At 40.8% G+C, this 21,258-nt stretch overlaps 1 protein-coding gene across 1 annotated transcript in view; it reads right to left on the reverse strand.

The window, feature by feature from the left end:
• Positions 1-20,929, reverse strand: part of CRABP1 (cellular retinoic acid binding protein 1) — a 37,015-nt gene extending 16,086 nt beyond the window's left edge. The window contains exons 1-2 of the mRNA XM_051628685.1: positions 20,503-20,929; positions 20,079-20,179 (exon numbers count right to left, since the gene is read on the reverse strand). Coding sequence (XP_051484645.1) covers positions 20,079-20,106 — 28 coding nt within the window. The 5' untranslated portion in view covers positions 20,107-20,179; positions 20,503-20,929. The remainder of the gene's footprint in view (positions 1-20,078; positions 20,180-20,502) is intronic.
• Positions 20,930-21,258: the final 329 nt, after the last annotated feature.

Here is a 21,258-nt window from a genome sequence, read left to right on the forward strand (position 1 = left end):
AAAGAAAAGCAACTCTTATATTCCAGTCCCTCAAGATAGCTAAAGCTCAGTGAGAAAAATGGTCTTTTAGTTTTTCCATTTACTATTTCATGAAAATATTGTGGATTGCAATTCCATTGCACTGTGGAATGCAAATCCCCACTTAGACTGATAAGGCAACAGAGTGAGATGTAACTTAAATGGCCATAAATTTCACACAGGTTATGTACTAGTTACACCCATTAATTATGCATATATTAATGACATAAAAGTCAGTAAGAGCTAAGTTTCTATTTTATGCTATCAGATTCATTTGCATGTGGAACTTTTTGAAGGAAAGGGAAGAAAAATATAAGAAAACACAGAAAGAAGGCGAAAGGAAAGGAAAGCAGAGGTGAGATGTTAAGAGCCATGAATAACATGGCACTGTCAAAATAAAATAAAAAAAAAAAGAGGAAACAGAATGTGAATTAAAATCAGTTTACTGCATGTCTTGGATCACTCAAGTGAAGGACAGAAAACCCATCACTATGGCAGATATGACTCAAATCTCCACTGCCATAAAGTGAAGGTAGCTCCACTAACATCAGAAAGCAATAGTGATTTATATTAGCTGAGAATATTGCCCATGGACTTTAGCCCTCTTCATAGATCCTTATCCTAGCACAGCAGCAGTAGATGTTTATCAGGTCATGCTGAAATAACCCAGACTAAAGGCAGTTTTACTTTTCTTTCAGTCTCCTTCTGTATGTAATTTCCCCGTTAATGTTTCACAAAACAGTTTGATCTTCCAAACATCCCCCTCAGCACTTTTTCCCCTTGGCATTTATTTTATTTACCTGAATCCCCTAAGGCTGATCCTTCCCCACAGATGGACCTAATTAATCTTCCAACAGTGCCCCTAAGACAAAAGAAAGTAATATATGTACAGATGGGACTGGGGCACTCCATCATCCATCCAAATAAGTGACCAGTAATGTGACCAAAACTATCCCCTTGAGGTTATTGACTGACCACTATGAAGCCACACAAGGCTCAGTATAAAGAATAAATTTTATTCACTAAGATGGTACCCTAGAAAAAAAAAAGATTGGTTAAAGGAAGAATATAATGCATTATTTCTGACATGAATAAATTATACAACTGGAAGGCAAATTGCCGTTGTAAATTTATCTGCCAAATTAATTTACAATGGGCCTCTAGCATGACAATAGGTGAAATGCATTATGAATGTATGCAGAGTAAACAGCATTTCTGCATTCTCATTAAGCTCAAAGAACACCCACTATTCCCAAGCTAAAATGCTAGAGAGATTTCCAGTCACAAGTTATCTTTTTGGTTTTTGAGACCTAACTAATAGGAAAGTAAATGAATTCTTGCAATGTTAGAGGTGGACAGTAAAGTGTTTGCCAGTTTTATGTTCATTAAGAAAAATAAATACTATCATCTTGATTCCCTCCCTCTAATATTCTCTTTCAAGGGAAACTAATTGACTGTGGTCTCTTCCATAGTCAGGCTTTAAGCTGACCACCTGCTCTTTCTATCTTCTTTCCTCAACTGCTACAAGATTACAATAAAATTGAGAATTGTTTTCTTAACCAAAGAAAACAAAGGGAGTCTGACTGTCTTTTCACTTGGGCATTAATTCTGCAGACTGCTGAGCAATTTGATCCCGATCCAGCACTGTATAGTAGCAATGCTAGTAACATAATAACTGTGAACTATGTTTTAGAGATGCTCATGGGTGTGTTTTCCTGAGCCAGTACCAGAAGAAACCCACAAATATCAGTGGAGAGGAAAATCAAGATCACCCCGTCTCAGACTAATATTCTGTCTGTAATATAAATTAGTTTAGATCACTGCTTTGGAAAACCACTTACCAACTTGCTAAATAGTTGTGCAGAAGGGTCATACTGAATAACCATCATCCAATGGCAGATTTTTAGTAGTTGGACCTTTTAACCTACATGCACAGAATCTGAGCTCTGACTCAGAGTGTTAGGAACATAAGTGACATTACCTTCTGACCAAGCTTTCCAGCCATCGCCAGCTGCCTTGAAAAGTTCCCGTCTCCCGGAAGTCAGATTTGGCATGTGGCTTGGCAGCTGAAAGGGAGTTAACAATCCCCAAGCCCCTTTGGTTCAGATAAAGCAACAGTTCTGAAGGAACATTAACAATCTGCCAAGTTTAAAATACACACTTGTATGAACAGGAAAACATCTAGTCACATGATGAAACAGAGCTTTATGTTTTATTGGGTAAAATAATGTGCTTCGGCAAGAAAAAGAAAGAAGAATTGATTGTATTTCAGAATCCATGACAGTTCGGAAAGGCCTGGGGGTGAAAGTCATCCTCTGTGAAGAGCCTTATGCATGTTTTCATGGATGTGAATCAAGGATGGCACTCTGAATGAAAAAAATCCTGGAGAATCCGTATAGATTTTTGACAAACTAACAAATAAGATTCAAGCCTCCTTTTCTCTTTCTCTTTCTGCAGCTTATCCTTTACTGAAGGAAGCTGAATTAAATAGTCTATTCAGATTGATTAATCTAATTTTGAGGATACTTCTCCTCAGCCCAATGCAAGTCAAGATAATGAGCAGCTCTTTCAGCAGCAAAGTCACTTGCACTGCCTCACTGGCAACCCAAGGCAAGGACTAGGCTAGGAGAGCAGAGGGTCTGAGGCAGGAGGAGCTTCCTGGGCTGCGAAGGCTGGGATACACTGGTCTACAATTTCTAGGAAATAAAATCAAGCCAAATAAGCTTTCATAGGTATGTCTGACTGGCAGGGACAAAATTACTGCTCTCCTATCAGAGGCTTTAAATACATACCTCATAGGGTGTATTTAACAGATGTCCTCAAATGCACACTTGAGTCAGGCAAGGGGTAGAGATGTTGACAAAACAGCCCTTAAAATGCAACCTTTCCTTTGAGCTATGTCTGGTAGTTTCCCTACGTGGTCACAACAAATAACTGAACAATGCCAGAAGAGTAAGAGTGGGGCCCTGTGTGTTACACAGCCTTGGTTTGATATTTCAGTTTGTGACACTGATGAATTTGGGTTGTGAAATTAGCAACACTGCCCTTAACCTCTAACGCAGAAAAGTTTATTTTTGATGAGGGGCTTATCGTGACATTAGAAAGCAGTGATTTTCATAGAAGCTTTCAGGAAGTCTGCGGTTCTCATTTGCTTGAACAAAAGACATGAATAAAGCCATAGTTGTCAATATAAGAGTAATCAAACTGTGTCAGCTCTTCCTTGAAGACAATGACAGGTCTATTAAGATTTACTTGCTCAGGCAGATGGACCAAGATGATGCATGGATTACCTTAGATATTGGAGTCTCTTAAAGGATCTTGGTCTCCAGGGACAGTGGACCATGTTATTTTTTCCAAATGTCCAGAAGAAGAATGAGTGAATTCAAAGGAATATATTCTCAATTAGGTCTGGACTGAACTCCCAGCAGGGCCATGTCCTGAAGCTATAGAGGCCAAACCATTTGCACTATCCTAGGTTTTACTCTGGTGCCCTGACCTTTGTGTACATGTTAAATTCAAACTCTTTCTACTACATCTGGCAGACAAAAAGAAGATGAAGAAAATTCATTTTCCCTTTCGTAACAAAACAGAGTATTTAGCATTCCACATAAATTAGAACCAGGAAATAGGGATCTCATCAGTTAATTCAATTTAAAATTCCAAAATTTTTTTTGAAAAGTTTTTCATCAGCCTATTTCAAAGCAATTTTAAGTCTAAGGGTGTGGAATCAGTCTTTACCAATATAAACAATTGTAATTCTACAACTGCAAGTGAAAATATGAAAATTTATACTACCCAAGATGAGGTCTAGAAATGTGTAACCTGTATGTGTTCTAACTCCTAATAATCCTTCTCCCATCTTTGTTTTGTTCTGCTAAACTTTGCTCAGAAAATGACCTTGAGTAAAACTGCTCCTTCCATTGTTAACCCTCTGACCTTCTAAACTAACATCCTTTGCTCTTTCTAATTTTGAAGGTTTCTGGGGCTTATTAACTAAACAGGCCAAGTGGCCGTTCCCAACTGAAACCAGAGTCTCTGACAAGGAGGTCATTGTTTTCCAGGCTTCCTCCCTGGTACTAGATCTGCAGATTTCAGACTGGAAGGAATAATGCAGACATTCTTTGTCTAAATATTATCTGGAAAGCATCAAGGTAACTCAAGGCATTTCCTCGTCATTTAAGGTTTGAGGAGTCATCTCCAGGGGCCTAAGTGATTATGGCCACAATTTTTAAACTTGGATGCTGAAATTTGTGGCAAAATACATGGTGAGATATCTAAATAAACTAAATCTAAATATCTAAATAAATCTAAATATCTAAACAAATATCTAAAGAAAACTCTACAGAATTAATAATAATTTAAACTCCCACTGATGTCAGTAAAAGGAGAGGGTACTCAGCACCTCTACGAATTGCAATATTTTTACTTATGTGCCTCACTATACTCTTAGATGAATAGCTGAAAGCAATCAAATTTGTAAAGTATGAAGAAAATTCTCAAAAGGTGATGCTGTATTTAGGCTTCTAAATTTATAGTTAAGGATCCATACAATTTCAAATGTGCTTATGAGCAAAATACCTATTTTTGAAAATTCCCTTTCCTTTGGGTAAGACATAAAATGTCTGATATTCTGAATGGCTGTACAGGCTGAGGCATCTTCATATAATACATCCTGGAAAAGCAGAAATTTTGGCCAAGATACAGGGGCATGCTACTAGTGGTTTCAGTCCCTGAGGAAGAACAGACATTTTTACATTCATGCAACCCGTTAGTTCAACTAACTCGCTTTCTACAGAATTTGTCTCATTTTTCTCAAGAGCCCCTTCCTGAAAAACGCCCATTCAAAATCTAAGAAATACACTCTGTATGTCTCAAAGTATCTTTGAACTCCTCTTTAAGATAACGGCAGTAAATTTACTGAGCACTAAGGAGGCCGTAGTTTCTCCCATCAGCACCACCTAGTGCAGAGCATGCTTCATGTCACTGCACCCACATGGAGCCCTTCCATCTGTATCCCAGATGCATTCAGCCTTGAGCAGTTTCCTACGAGCATCTTCCATCAATAACGTTAACAGGAAAAACATGGGAGAAGGTCAGGATATTATGTCAAGTAATTTCAAGATATCAAATCTCAAAGTGAGGCCAGGCAAAATACTACGGCTGAACTTCAGAAGGTTATTTTCATAAAAGCTGTCAGACAAACAACATAAGGTGTATTATATTGTTACACTATTAGAGGGGAGCTAACTTTAAACTTGGTTGTGCTGATGTAATTTCTCTACTTTTCAGAACAGAAAAAGGAGCCACAGTGAAGCTACAGGGATCTTTAAATCTTTAGTGTAATGTAGTGTCAGTTTAATTTGAAGGAGCATCAACATCTTTCCATTTCAGAAATCTAAACAGCAATCCCAGACCACAGATTTTAGAGCTAAACTCTTCTTTTTTACCATTAATTGCTGTGGGTCACTGCATAAAGAGCACTTTCCTCATCTGAACTCAATTTCTGCCACCAGAATGTCCGATGTCTATGGTTTTCCAACCCATACAAGAGATTCTCCCTTTATAAGAGGAAAAAAAGAAAAAAAGGAAAAAGAGAAAGAGAAAAAAGAATGACATTGTTTGTTCTATCATTTATAGTGTTTGTGTCTGGGCAGATATTATAAATGGAGCAGTGTCATTATGTGCACATTTTAAAAGCAACAATAAGTCTACACCCAAAAGAAAAATTCAATAGTTCCATGTAAACAGCCAGACCTAAATCATAAAAGGGCCTGTGAACACAGACAACACTAATCTTTTTCAACTAGGCACTGTTTTTTAATCTTGCTTTAAAAAGGCCTTCCGAAGATTAAAGTCTCCACTATGCCAGATGCTGCAGATGTAATTCTGTTTACATTTTTTCGTTCATGAACGATTGTCAACAATATTTTCTGGCACAAACAAATCAATGCATATATCTGGGACCCAGGTTGTTGAATCTCTGTGAAACTGAAGACTACAAGCTTGAGCAGAGTTTCTAATGAAAAATGGAACACATATGTCAGAGCCAGAAATTCGGATTATCACAGCTGGAAATTAAGAAATGTTAGCATATAGATTAACTTTGATTTTGCTTAATGAGCTATGACAGAAAGCCACTAAGTTGAATGCATCTTCCTTTCTGGAACAGAGGGTTCTGCCCACAATACCACTGACTCTGAATGGACTCTCTCTAATATTTTGTTTTGTTCTGTTATGTTCCTGAAATTCTGTGATGTAGTGCCAGAGTAATAGTAATGAAAAGATTTCAGACTAACCAACTTCAGGACAGAGAAAGTTAAGTAATGGAGGCTCCTTTCCTGAACAAAGAGATGTTCCACTATCAGAAGCAAGATGACCTGGAGGGCTCTCTATGATCTAAAACAAGAGGGAAAGACTGGTAAATATCAAGGCATCTAAACTGTATTCAGGAGTTCACTGTGATCCAGGAATCTGAATTCACTGTCTGTTAAACACTAAATACACTACAGATTTCAATGGACTGTGGCAGACTGTGGCATAGGTGTAGCACAGGTGTGGCACAATGCTTATGCAGGCAGCCTCTGGGACACCAAACACCTCTGCTGCCAGGTGCTGGATATGGGAGCTGTACCTGCAGAGCAAAAAACTGAGAGGTGGCAGCATCAACCAATGGAGGGAATGAAGAACTAGACAGGAGTCTGCACTTTGGTTCAGTCACAGGGGAATGGTGCTCTCCTGGCAAGGTACAAAATGACAGATTGTGACACAAGCTGCTGTTATCTTTGTCCACTGTTATTCATGTGAGACATTTGCTGGTCATCTCAAGTGACACCAGCAAACCTCTGTGCAAAAGAGCAACACCTTGCTGCTTATAAATTTGAGATAACCCAGTTCCAGAAACTATTTGCCTTTGGAAAATAGGCTAAGCATCATGAACTTAATAATTAAACACGTTCATTAACCCATTAAACAATTATAGACACAAAACCCAAGGTTCACTATCCCTTTTAAGGTGAACAGTGTAAAAGCTCATCCTGACTTTCTGCTGTTCAATGAGACCTTCATTCTGATGATTTATTTCTTGCTTCAGAAACACACTGCCTGCAGCTGTGATTAGACAGAATATACTTTCATAACAGTCTTTAATGCAATTCCCATGTTTTTCAGCTTAATGACTGTGACAGAGTAGCTTGCTGCCGGCTAAAGGTTTCAAATTCTGTTTTATCTGTCAGTTCTAAAGACTTGGCATATTCACATGCATCTGAAATGACTCACATAGCCAGTTCATCTGGCACACATCTCAGATGGAGTTCCCAACCTTGGAAAAGGCTGGATAAAAAAACAGGTGAAGTACTTGACCAGTCATGCTGCACGATCCTGCTGAGGGAACTAGTCTGTGCAGCTAGCTCTCAAACGTCACTCCTTCCTGTGGATGCTGTGACACTAATTACATCCAAAAAGAGGGGTAGGTGGGCCACCATGCTAAACATGAAACAGATTCACTGTGGCAAGGAAAACTGAGATAGGAGCAGAAAGGATAAGTGAAACACTGAAAATGCAGACTGACAGCTGACTACCTGTGTGAGGCTCAAACTGAAGCAGCACCAGTGTTATGCTTCCTGAAGCAAGAGTTAAAAGCCTCAGTACCTGGCAGGATCTGTAACTTAATTTTTTTGGCACAGACCTTAGCTCTCCCCAAGAAACACACTAGCAATCTGGGAAAAAAAGATCAGCACCATTGTCTCCCAATTCTAAATGTGTATAAAAAATGCAATGTAAATAGTATGTAAGGCCAGATAAAGCTCATATAGCACTAATTAAGTACATTACAGTCCTGACTATTACATCTAGAAGACTGTTTACTGCTGCTTGTCACAGCCCAACAGCAGCACATCAACACTCTGGTTTCAGAATAGATTAAAACCTTTCATTTCCTGGCCTTGGGCACTGACAGCAATAGAAAAGTGGAATTTATTATTCATTGTATCACTGCTTGTTTTGGAGTAGCTCAGATCTACTGACTCTTTGTGATCTCTAGATACCATGTAATGTAGCAGATAAGAATATTAGGATAGAACTGCGTCCATGTGTAGAAAGATGGTGGGAGTATTAGAAACATTTACTTCACAAAGCCATCAGGCATACAAACCAACACACTGGAATGGTTATTATGTCCTTGGCATCTCCCCCAGGCTGTTTGACTTGTGGGACAAAAATAAGTAATTGATATTTGGAATTTTATGAGAACAATAAAAAGAAAAATCACTTCCTTTAGCCTGCAACTTGAAAGAATGGTACTGTAGGAATCTAAAATTTTAATACTATCTGAATATTATGTTTACATAAAACTGATACAATTTAAAAGTGCCACAAACTATGAAAACAAATAATCTCTGTGATTTTTGTACAAATTCCTGCAATTGTAAAGAAGTGGAGAAAAAATATTCTTCCAATATTCATTTCAACTTCTTCACCCTGTGAAATGTGGGGTCTATTAAATTCTGATGTTTTCTTCAAATTCTCTTTGGAGCCAGCTTTGCCCTATAGAGATGGTTTCAGTTTGGAGACGGGAGGGAAATCTAGTGAATCTTAACGAGGACTATGCATGGTCACTGTGGTCATCTGTGAGTGTGCAGCAGCAGAGTCATGGCACTTAGTTGTTCCATATCCCCTTTTATGTCTTTACCAAATAAATAGCATAGAGAAAAGCATTTAAAAAATAAGTCATAGCAAATCCACAGACCTACAAGAAGACTACGTGCAGCACCTACTTCAGTTTTAAACACATTGCTTTAAATTGATTGGGTTTTCTGCCAGCTGTACCTCACAAGGGTGTATAATTACAGTAGGAGCACAAGAACAAGCTCACACTTTTAAATGAGATGCCAGAACTGGAATTTAAGAAGGAAAAAAATTGGAAATGACTACTGCACTTGTTCTGGAGGAACCCCCGTGGTATAAAGCACTGTGGGGGCAATGTGGCAGAAACACAGCCTTCCACTGCAGATGCTAATATGGGCTGCTGCTCTAGGAAATCACTATTTCCCTACCACTTGGATGAGTTCTACAGAGATTAACTCCTACCAGACTGGATGGCATTGTACTGATATCTAGGAGCTTCAACAGCCAAAAAAACAAATTAATGCCTTCCACATATGTACACTTTTGTATACAGCACCTCCTCACCATTTTTTCTTAATACACATGATGGTGCAATACTACAGATAGAATAATAATATTTTAGATGTGTGATTGACTTCAGTGTTAAGCAGGCTCTTAGCAAAGGCAGTGTATTATCTGGAACATTATGAAAGTTGAGCAGCAATTTTGATGCAGCATAAAACACACAGCAACAGATCTTTACCCACTATACAAATAACAAGAGATGTATCTTCACCATGGCAGTGGATTTCAGCTGCTGTTCTAGGAAAGCCTAAATCTTGTATTTGAAAGGAGCTGCTTTGTTCAGTGAAACTGTTAAATCCAAACATCTCTCAATGATTGCATGATTCTCTGTGGTCACAGGAGCTACTTCTCGTTTATTTAATGGTATTTAATTAAGTCGCCATTACTGCTAATTTTTAAACAGTTTCATAATTACCAAGAATAACTACTATTAACTGCAAAGAGGGAAATCAAAGATGAATAAATCTCCTTATTGGTTCAGCATTGCAATTTTGAATTTATCTCCATCTGTATCTCAAAGCTTTCTAAACTAGCTAATGGGGCAGTATTATAGTTCTCACTGTATATGAGTTTATTTAAGTATGGTAGTTACTCACAGTTTTCTTACCACGGTTATTAAGACACATGAGCTGATGAATATTACAACAGTCAGGGAATTAATGCACAGGTATCTATTTACTTCATTTGTAACGGATGTTAACATGATGATACATCTTCTCCTGCTACTATACTGTTTCAAAGGATACTAGTTTTGAAATGGAGTCAATGGTTTCATCTGGAGATTATTTATTATATAACAATAATTCAGAGCAGTTTTTTCCTACCCTTTCCCAGAATGGGTTGCATGCAATCTCTCAAGACTGTCCATTGAAACCAAAGAGGCTACTCCAGGAGTAACACACAACTGCATGTGAAAAAAAGCAGCAGACTCCGGCCCACAAGTGTTGTTATTGCACAGCCTATTATAACGAGTGACAGATGACAGAAGGGCCAGAGTTCATAGCTATGAGTGGTCTTGAGAATACAGACAAGTAGCTTATGCTTAGCATGATAAAGACACAAGAACAAGTGAGCCTGTGCAGATGAGCCTGAATGGTTATAGCAGAATCATTCCGGACACAGCAATCCAAATGTGAGGTCCAAGTCTGAAAAACAGACCTGAGAAATGCACCAAATGATTATGTTTTCCTAAGTGAATGGGAAAGACAAAGAAACAGACTTCAGACAGAGAGAAGGGAGACAGGGTAAAGGGAAGATAATGAGCTCTTTTTGGCTCAGTTGAACTTCAGCTGGTTGTGAGGTGTTAATGAAAAAAGGTAGATCTACAAGTTATGAGTACAGGGATTGTTATTGACATTTTAGGGGGAAATGACATTACTTAGAGATAATGTAAGATGAGGGAGAAAGAGGAGATTTTATTCAACAAATGTCTTAAGGCACAGGAACAGTTTCCACTGGATAATAAGCAACTATGGGACTGTTGGTTGATGAGAAGCTCAACAGGAGCTGGCAATGTGCACTTGCAGCCCAGAAAGCCAGCTGTGTCCTGGGCTGCATCAAAAGCAGTGTGGCCAGCAGGTTGAGGGAGGGGATTCTCCCCATCTGCTCTGCTCTCGTGAGACTCCGCCTAGAGCCAGCAGTACAAAAAGGACATGGAGTTCTTGGAGCAGGTCCAGAGGAGGCTTTGAAGATTATCAGAGGGCTGGAGCACCTCTCCTGTGAAGATAGGCTCAGAAAGCTGAGGCTGGTCCACTGTGAGGGTGGTGAGATACTGGAACAGGTTGCCCAGGGAAGTTGTGGCTGCCCTGGAAGTGTTCAAGGGCAGGTTGAATGGGGCTTAGACCAACCTGGTCTAGTGGGAAGTGTCTCTGCCCATGCAGCAGGGTTGGAACTAGATTATTGTATTAATATGCATTAATAATTACATACTGTAAGGAATTTGATGCTCATTTTACAAGTTCAGTTCTACCTGCAAGTACAAATGAACAACTGCAGCTACACACAGAATATATTTTTCTTGAAATAGTGGGGAGTCAGAAACATCAAGGGGACATTCACCTCTACAAAGAGACAGGGATCTCCATGAGAAACCTGCAATCTGGAATGGGGTCCCGGATTTGTTTTGAATCCTCAAGTTCTTTTTTTTCTTTTTCAGGTTTATGTTTAGACCCTGATTTTCTGCAATGCCCATTGTCTTTTGGTGCAAACTCTATTTACACGCCACATGAATTCTTTATCACACACAGACTGCATATAGGATGCAAAGGGATGCCAGGTCTACATTCCTGGACCTCTGATATTAGTGCTTTTAATTATAACAATTTTGCAAGAAAATATGCACCTAAACCACAAGTATTATGCCTACAGCATTAATTTATCTGGCACGTGTGTTTGTAGTGGAATGCACTGCAATGATATCAACAATCTGAACATCTTAACCCTGAGACAAACGTGTTTCTGATCAGAATTCAGTATATGATGTATGTTTCAGTACACCAGTCATGGATTTTGGTTTCACCAGAGGTGAAAACGAAACACAGCCACTTCAAAAAAAAAGAAAGGTTGTAGCTGTTCTTACAAGGAGTTTGGCATGATATTAAAAAAATTTGTTGTCTTGACAGGATTGTGTTAGGGCAGGACCATCTATCAAACCCAAGGATTTACCATCACCTTTTTTAGGCAGTTGCCTAAAAGTAGAGGAACGGTTGAACGAAACTCTGGAAAGAAGGGTAATAATGATCCCTGGCTACTGCATATGCAGCAGCATCAGTGCAAGCTGCAGTAATAACATGGGCAGCAGAGAGCATACCCTCCATCTTTCCCTCCAACCTTTGTCTCCTCAGCTAAACACGTTGAAGTTCTGGTTCCCAGCAGCCCAGTGTCTGCCCATACTGCCCAGCTTGTCTCCTCTTGCCTCGGTGAAGTGTTCTATGTGACCTGCACTGGGCTAGGCTTGGCCAGAGAGAAGCAGGTAAAGAAAGAAACAGTAGCCTGAGGCTGTTTCCTTCTTCTTGCACAGGTGGCATGCTGAGAAAATTCAGATTAGCCTGAGAGGATGGTAATTTCCATACTAACTCAGTATGTATCTGAGATTTCCCTGCTCATCTTCCTCTTTGCTCATGGACAGTCCCCAAGATCTGTTTTACTAATCAAAACATGGTCCAGTTAAGTTTTCAGCAGCTTGCTGACAAGTCGGACAACAAAGTGCTTGGATTGGACCTGAGATTGTGCTTTCCAGGAGAGTTAATTCCTCCAAGGGCAGAGCCTTTCTTTGCTGCCTCACACCTCCAACTTGAAAAAACTGGAATGTTTGGGGAACTGTCACACTAGATTTTGTTACCATGTTCTAATGCAAAGAGACTGCAAAGTGACCCAATTCATACAGAAAAAAAGCCCAGACCAGCAACAACAAAAAGATTTTGTGCAGACACCAATGCAAAGATAGCAAAGTAAAAGGGATTGTGTTTACTCAGGAAGCTGATTATTTTTTTTAAGGAGCTAGAAAATGTAAAATCCTCACAGACAAACTCACTTTCTTAACTGAATTTTGTCCACTTGCTCTTGGAAGAAATCTAGCTCTCAAATCCAATATATTGATCACTGAAGATAATAAAAAACATTTCTGCTTTTATTCAGTCTTTCTAAGGTAAAACTGTACTGAAACCCATTACTTACAGTGTGCATATCTTTAAATCAGCACCTTACCAGCAGTTGCTATAACATATTTCTATTGCCACATGTAACAAACCCAGGAAATTCCCATCTCTGGAAAAAAAAGCTGTTCTTGCTGTGATATGCATAGGGGAGGTGAATACACATGCAGCATAATCAGCCACGGCACTGAGGATAAACAGCCAGCCAGGTTTACTACTCTTCCACTTGCAGTCAGGAGGAGGATGGCTAGATTATAGCTATCCAGGACTTAAGGCTCCAAAGTATGTCAGATTGCAGCTCACATTACTAAGTCTCCTTTAGCTTTTCTGCATTACTCTCCTAGCAAAGGCCTTCTCCTGGGCATTGCTCAGTTCCCTCAAAGCTAAAGCCCCGCACAAGAAGAAATATATGGAAACAGGAGACAACTGGTCCTTGATACTTACCCTGGAAATCCGTAATTTGTTTTTTCTTCACATTGTAAATTATTCCAATTCTAAACATGTGCTGGAAAAGCTGCTTTTCAAAATCTAAAACTGCTGCAAAGGATCATGTGCCAATATTTAGACCACCCGGCTATGAAGCTGAATTTCCCATTCTCTCTTCTGATGTTTAATAGAGCACCTTTTATAGTGAAAAGTGACTTTTCCCACAGAGGGCCCCAAAACCTACACACATTTAATCAAAATGCATGGGGACTCTACTAAGAGCATCCCCAATTCAGGAACTGAAGAATCTGACCCAGGCAAAACATCAGCCTAAAGTATCTCCTTAAAATTAATTATTCAGTATTTGGGCAACAATCTTCACTGAGGATATTGGAGAGGGCTTTTGTTACCTTGACCCACCTGTTATTAAGGCTCAAAACAAGCAAAATGCGTAAGAATCATGCTTCAAAATACTGTTACTTCAATGCTAAAACATTTATGCTTACATGCTCTGTTTTCTAAGGCTGTGCTCGTGTGGACAAGAACTGGACTTGTGTTTGTTTCCACTAGACTGGTGAGTGTTGTGCTGGCCAACACTCACAGTTTTACTACCCCCTTGCTCAGTGGTGAAATTTCTACAATACATATCTTCCTGTTAAACTGTTATGGACTTGTACCAATCCCCCATGCTGTCACTGTGGTACACTCTGTGTCACAGCACTATCTGGCAATGGCCCTCAAATTTGAAATATCCCAGTAATTTGTATGGTGGCTGTAGCACTTCAAGCAACAAACTGCAGCATGACTGCCAGTAACCAACACACGAACTAAGACCTGTAAATGAGAGCTATTGACTGCACTTCATAAAATTTGACAGTGCATTGCAAGGGCCTAAAAGATCACTCTCTTCATTCCTGACCTCAGAAGTTTGGCGTCAGTGGGTAATTGTTTTCATGCAGGATCAGCTCCGGCCTAGGTGTCATTACAGAAATGTCGTGCACAACTTCCCTCCATTAGGCAGCATCACAAGCAGTAGCTAACTGGGTCACAGATGAAAACACAGCTCAGTGCAGCTGCAGAAACTAGTTGTTCTCTTTCAGATTAGTGCAGAAGGCACTTGCTTCTGTGCAGTACAAAAGGCACTTCACTCACACTTGTCCAACACCGTACAACAAGCACGTGTAGGAACTCCTTGCCCTTAGTACCACTAAGTCTGCTCTTGAGGCTCAAGACATGACAGGGAAAAATTGCTCTCTAGTATTGTCAATGCATCCATTTCTGCAAGAAAACCTTTCCTCACGTATTTCCCACCACTGTTTTGGGAAGGGACACTTGCATTTTATATGGCATTTCCAAGGCCCCAACATTCAAGAATCTCTTATGAAGAGCACAGGGTTCCAGGTGTCACTTCATAAATTAACTCAAATGATAAAATTCTCAAAGGATAGGTTTTCTCACCAGGGAAGACACACAGAACTGAAGATTTCCTTGGGATTACAGTGTCCAAATTCCAATACAGTGTTTTGTGCTTTGTGCTGTTGGCAACAATACTCCAGTCACAGCAAACAATCTGAAATTCACTGAAATCAGGGGAAGGTTTTTAGAAAGCTTTGAAAGCTTGAGACCTAGGTGATGACTACTTCACATTCAAAATCCATTATTTCCTCAAGCTGTGCTTCTGCCCATGCATGTCAGTAACACATCGCTAGGCATGGGTGGACCAAAACATTAGAAGTCAGGAATTTTTTTCATGATATGGAACACCCATCAGTGGTACAGTATCAAATGATGAAGTACCTATGATGAGAGCTCACAACAGCAGGGGAAAGCATACAGAATGTTATATGAGGTATTTATGGATCTAATTCAGTAGACATTTGAACACTTGCTCAAGACCTAGTAAAATCTATGAGACATGAACACATGCTCTCACTGTGCAGAAATAGCACCTTGAATGACCACTATAAAATGGGCTTCCATGGCCAGCAACTGACAAAATGATTCAACAAACTGATACGGTTTCATTCAAGCACCTCATCCAGAGATTGCTGAATGTAATGTTTCATGATGTGCCATGCTTAGTCCCCTTCCCACTGACTTCCATGAGAGCCAGAGCATGCAGAGCACTGGCATTTATCCTCCAGCATAACTCTGTGTAAGGTTAACACTGTCAGTTCAATTCCCAGGGGTTTGTGAGCTAGACAGCCAAAGTGAAAAAGAATAAACCTCTCTCTCAAGGAGACAAGAACATGAAATAGGTTGCCCAGCAAAGTCATCAAAGCAAACAGCATGAATGAGACAGTGTTGATGAAGACAGAAGTGGCATTGAAGGCTGCAGTAACAAAGAGGGGCAGTGACATGAAGATAAGTGGCAAAGTAATTGTCTGGTTGAGCCAAGTGTGTCCATATAGTCTGCCTGCCAGCAACCCCTGCAAAGGGATACTGGGCACTGAGGATCTAAGTGCCTGTTTATGTAAATATATTCTAGATGGTGACACAAATACACATACAAACAAACACTTACTAAACACAACTAGAGGTTTCTGAGGGTATCTGAGCTGATTATGACAAACCTTCTTTGCATCTACTGCCAATGAATGAAGGGTTTCCTTCCTGAGTTTTCTAATTATTCTCAAAAGCCAGAGTTGCACCCTCTTCATTTGATCCTGTAACCGTTTTTTTTGTATCAGAAAGACCCTTGAAGTTACAAAGGTGCCACACTGCCAGGTCAGTTTCTGGCTCCCCATTCCAGAAAAAAATAATTGGCTAAAAGCCAATTTTAGCAGCTAAGTGGACTGTCAATTTATAAAGAGACTCCCTAAGAAGCATAAATTAATGACACTTCAGAGTGGAGCAAACAACATATCCAGAGACTGGAACCATGATGCCTTCATTCCATCATTAGTGAATAGTGAGCAGCTTGGTCAGGCAGAGAATGTCCCACAGCACATGGAGGAAACTCTTTCCCTCCTCCCTGTCTCCCAGTTCAGCAACCTATTCAAATGTTTGTCTGCATGGATCAGAAAGAAAAAAAAGATGCTTTCTCTTGTGTTCTTTGCCACCACCCACCATAACTTCATATACCCCAGAGGTGAGTAGTATTATGGGTTAAAAAAGTGTATGTGATCCCTGATGCCTTCATCCTCTTGCTTTGTGAGAATAGTATCTTGCTTTAAAGAGGTACTGATGGCAGAAACTCATTCACTCTTGAGACCTGAACATCACCTGGGTGACGTCTGGCATACAAAAGCCTATCAATATGCATGGGTGCCAGCATTTTCTTCTTTAGCATCAGCTATAGATAACAAAGTAAAAAGTACACACTCTGGCTTAATATAGTGGTTTAGATTATGTGATAATTATTTAGTTGCTCCCAACTAAACAGTTGATTATCAACTGACAGCCAAAAATGTTTTCCTAGAGCTCAAGTCCCTTACTTTTGGTACATAAGGCCATAAGTCAGGTCCTCATTAGCTGTCATGTATATCTGAAGCCACAATAGCAAGGGACATCCATTAATTTTGGTAAAACACGTGAGATTCATTGTACTGGAGAGAAAAGTTTTACTGCTGGAGTTGATGTATGGGTTGAAACTTTGTGCTTTCTAAAAGCAAGTCCCAACCACAAGCATGATGTTTTTAAGGGCCTTATTTCAATCCTGACAAATGAGCACCAGATGTTTCTTTTACTGCACTTGGATTTTATATAGTCATTCAACATTTCAGGCTCAAGTTAAGGTTTTAGAAATTCTCTCTGACCAACCTCTTGCCCCACAGAAAAAGAAAAGCTGTGAGAGAGAACAAAATAGAGCATAAAATATAAGAATTCTAATTAAATACAGCAAAGAAATGAAGAAAGATCCCAAGCCTTTCTGCAAGGAGAAAGAGAAGATAGGGTAACAATAACGTCTGGGTTCAGTTATCATCAAGCACAGAAGAATTTTTAGAAAATCTCTCATGAAGAACAATGCTTTTTGCTTTTTTGTTTTATTTTATTATTCCTTTTAAAACAGTTGTGCTCTGAAAGATTCTCTTCAACCTATACACATCATAGGCAGGAGTTTAAAAGGCCATTTTACATCTAACCATTCTGGCTTCTCTGCAGGTGATAGTGGGGATGAAGTTGCTTCCCTGGTGGAGGGAGTCTAGATTTAAGGATTTATTTGTTTAATTAACTGTTTTATTCTCTTATTTTCTTCCTAGACACAGTTGTTATTCAACCCAATCTCACAGCCCACCTCATCCATTCTGAAGGAAAGTGCTGTCCAGACCAAGCTTTCCTCTGACCCGTACCCCACAAGGACACCCTGGGGTGGAACTGCACACTGCCAGTCAGACAAAGATTTGTTTCTGCAAGTGCCAAGCATTAATTTAATTCCTGTTAGGCTCAGACTCTGGCAGTTTTGATTTTCTTTTCCATTTTTGTCTGTCCCAAGAGCCTTTCACAGCTTGTTGACTGAATATATTGAAAAGCTTGCTTTCTTGCTAGAGGAGCAATTTAATATCTAAGTGTAAGCTTAAAGCAATGTCAGTGTGTAGGTACACACTGAGTTAGAGCACATACCAAGAGGTTGAGAAAAGGGTTCTATTCCTTCACCTACCACTGACAAAATTTGCTACCTTGCTTCAGATTTCACCCGTCTGTGAAATGGGATAATGGTCTTTCCTTAACTCACAGGGCAAAAATGTCATTAATACTTGGACTTGTTTTCAGGTTTGTGAAGAATAGCTTTTCCATTACATCATTTCCCTGTTTTGGCCAGCACTTTGAGCAAAGGTTTGAGTGTAGTTCCAGCTCTATACGCTATGAAGCCTGATGGCTGGGTGTGGTGCCATCACCTGGAACATGTAAAGCCTTTACAATGGATGTTGTGAAAAGTGAGACTGGTCTAAAGCAAAGCCTTGGCTTGAACCTCTGTTCATACTTTATTCCAGCTGCTTGGGACCATCAAAGACAAACCTATCAGTGAAAAACACATGAAGTTGCAAGAAAAGGGAAGAAAGGGGACTGCAGCTGAAAGGTAAAACAAAGTAGTAAGTCAGCAGAGGACAAATGAAAGCTGAAAGTTTATCCAATCTGCATGCAAGCAACTGGACTCATTTCAAAAGAGGAACTATAGACTGCATTAGGATCTGATTTTCTGTGGCTCTTGCTTTTGCCTCAGCTACCCTTATGCTAACAGACTACAATGCTGATGGGTGCATTATACTTGCTTATACACTGCCTTGCAAAAGAAAAAGGCAAGTGAACTGTGTATAACTGTCCTCCTGAAACTTGACAGAAGGGACAGATACCTGAAATGAAAGAGTGCATATGCCATTCCAGGTCACTCGTGGGGACACAGTCCCTTAATGCTTTCCTAGAGGCATATCAGGCAACAGAAGCAGAGGATTCTTTGCTGCTGCCACAACTGTTCAGAGTACCCAGACACAGGACATGGAAGGATTAATGGTTCATTGAGCATGCCACCCCATTGCTACTGGGAAGAAGTGGAGATTATCTGGATGCTGCTGCCCCACAATGGGCAGATGGTATAACCCTGCACTCAGGCTCCAAGCTCTGCAAGGTGCCCTTTGTTTCTGTGAGTGATCCTACACTGAACCCTGAGATAGAAAATCACATCCAAAAGTGATGGGTCAGCCCCAAAGGTAACCTATAATTGAATCCTGCCCTCTGCAGGTACAGCTATGTTACACAAGCCCTTTCCCAACCTGACAAGGTCATTCCACCTTGATAACCACAAGAATACCTATTCATGTATGACCCACTTCGGCACATGTAATTTCATTCATGTATGACCCACATGTAACTTCAAATACCATTAACATTTTCCTGAAACCCACTAGTAAATTAATTATTTCGTGTGGAGGGGGAAAAGAAGTTGACATTTCTGACAGCACTTGAATACTGTGTTGTTTATGTACCTGCAGAGCTGAAGCTCCCAGTTAATTATCCAGTTTTACTCTTTTATGGAGGTTCATGTCTCCTCAAGATCTGCTAATCTGAATTGTGCCTGCAATCACTGGCCATGCTGGCACTCAGCCTTTTATTGTGGAAATTAAGGGGTTTGCTCTCAATTTGTTTTCTGCAACTGAACTTTGGGCTGGGAAGTGCCTCTTGCCATGTCTATATGGCACCTCAAAGTCTTGACCTAATTCACTTCTATGTGCTAGCACAGTATCAGGGTGATCCTAATGTTTATAAATCCATCAGGTTTTTCCCTTGTAACATGGTTTAAAACATAGCATTTAAACACGTACACACTCATCAAGTGTTATTCTGATTAGGGCTGAAATATCCATATAGACACAAACTGTGGCAGTGCTCCAGAACAAGGACAAACATACAGAAGCTTGCACTCAGTTACCATTCCAAAGGAGGCAGTTTATCTGTAATTCAAACATGTGGCACACTTTGCTGGAGATTATCCTCTTGATGCACCAAAGCAGCATCTAATCAGCTTCCACTCAAATGCAGATTTGTTATAGGAAATAACCCACAATCTCACTCTGCACTTGCAGGACAACAACAACAATCTTTTTCCAGGGAGGTCTGAAATGTTCAGTGTACAAAGTAAAAACCACAGTGTAGAAGAATTTCACATTATATGAAAACCCTGGAGGGATTAGAGACACTTTGTCTGTCAAAGGTTCTATTACAGTACTGCTGTACAGAATTGCAGAAACAAATCCTGATCATTTGAACCTAAGGCGAATGTATTACAATTTAAGTATGAACTCAAATGGAAGACTTCTTGGGAGAATCCTGGTAAGAAATAGAAATACTTTCTCTTACTTTTGGAAAATGCTTCCCACTCTGTCATTAGTAAGAAAACGAGCGTTTCTGAACTTCAATATATTAGAGCAGTATGCCTTGACATCCTCTCCAAGGTCAACCTAAATAATCAGAGAAATAAGGATTCTGTGATTACATGTAAGAGTTTTACCCGGATTTTCATTCTTGACTGCAGAACTGTGTCAGGACACATTCAGAATTCCTCTTTTGGTTGTTAGCTTACTCAGACAAGCTCTATCAATCTCAAAGAGCTTTGTGCACACATAAAGACTGATTAAACACTGTGAAAGGCTTTGTCTATGACTTTAAGCCTTGGGGAATCTGATTTATACACTTGAACTTCAATTGTGAGATTTTTTTTCCACTTCTGACTCAAGCAGAGGCAGGAACTTAAAAAAAACTCAGCTTCCAAAAAAAGCCCTACCTTTTTTTTTTTTTCTTTTTTTCCTTCTGAAACAGATGACTAGTGGGGAAACTCCCTCTCACTCCCATGACATGAAAGCAGCCTTCTGTGCTGTGGTCGGAGAAGCGGGCAGGCACTGCTCAGCTTTTCCTGCAGCTCCAGGATGCTGCCAGCCAGCTCTTTTTATTTTATAGAGTGACCCAGGGTGAGAAGTACATGTCGTGCCCGGCCTGCCCCGGCGGGGTGACGTTCCCCCCCACACAAGGGGCAGCCCGCTGCACATTCCAGTCAGGACCGTCCGATGCGGCCCTGGCGGCAAACTCGAACCTCCTCCTCCTCCTCCTCAGGCCTTCTTGGTCTCCGCCGCTCACATCCTGGCTGGCACCGCCGCCCCGGAGGGCGTTTGTGTCACACGCACAAGCTGCGGGCTGCTTCTGGACAGCTACCGCGGCCGGTCCCTCGCCCGCCCGAGGGTCCCGCTGCCTGGGTACGCGTGAAGGGCCGGGAACCGGCGGCTGCGGGCAGAGCCCGCCCCGCGGGCCTCACCGCAGGCAGCGCGGCGCTGCCAGGCCCGGGCACGGAGCGACAGGCGGCCGTGGCGGGACCTGCTGCTGCCCGAGGAGCTGCTGCTGCCCCAGGCCCTGCTGCTGCCCCAGGCCCTGCTGCTGCCCGCGGGGCTCGGGGGCCACGACCCCGCGGCTGAGGCGGGAGCGCTGAGGCGGCGCGGGACGCGCGGGGGCGGCGCAGGGAGGCGGCCCGGCCGCGGGGGGGCAGGAG

The sequence above is a fragment of the Apus apus genome, chromosome 10, assembly GCF_020740795.1.
Source record: "Apus apus isolate bApuApu2 chromosome 10, bApuApu2.pri.cur, whole genome shotgun sequence".
In the NCBI taxonomy this organism is placed as follows: Eukaryota; Metazoa; Chordata; class Aves; order Apodiformes; family Apodidae; genus Apus; species Apus apus.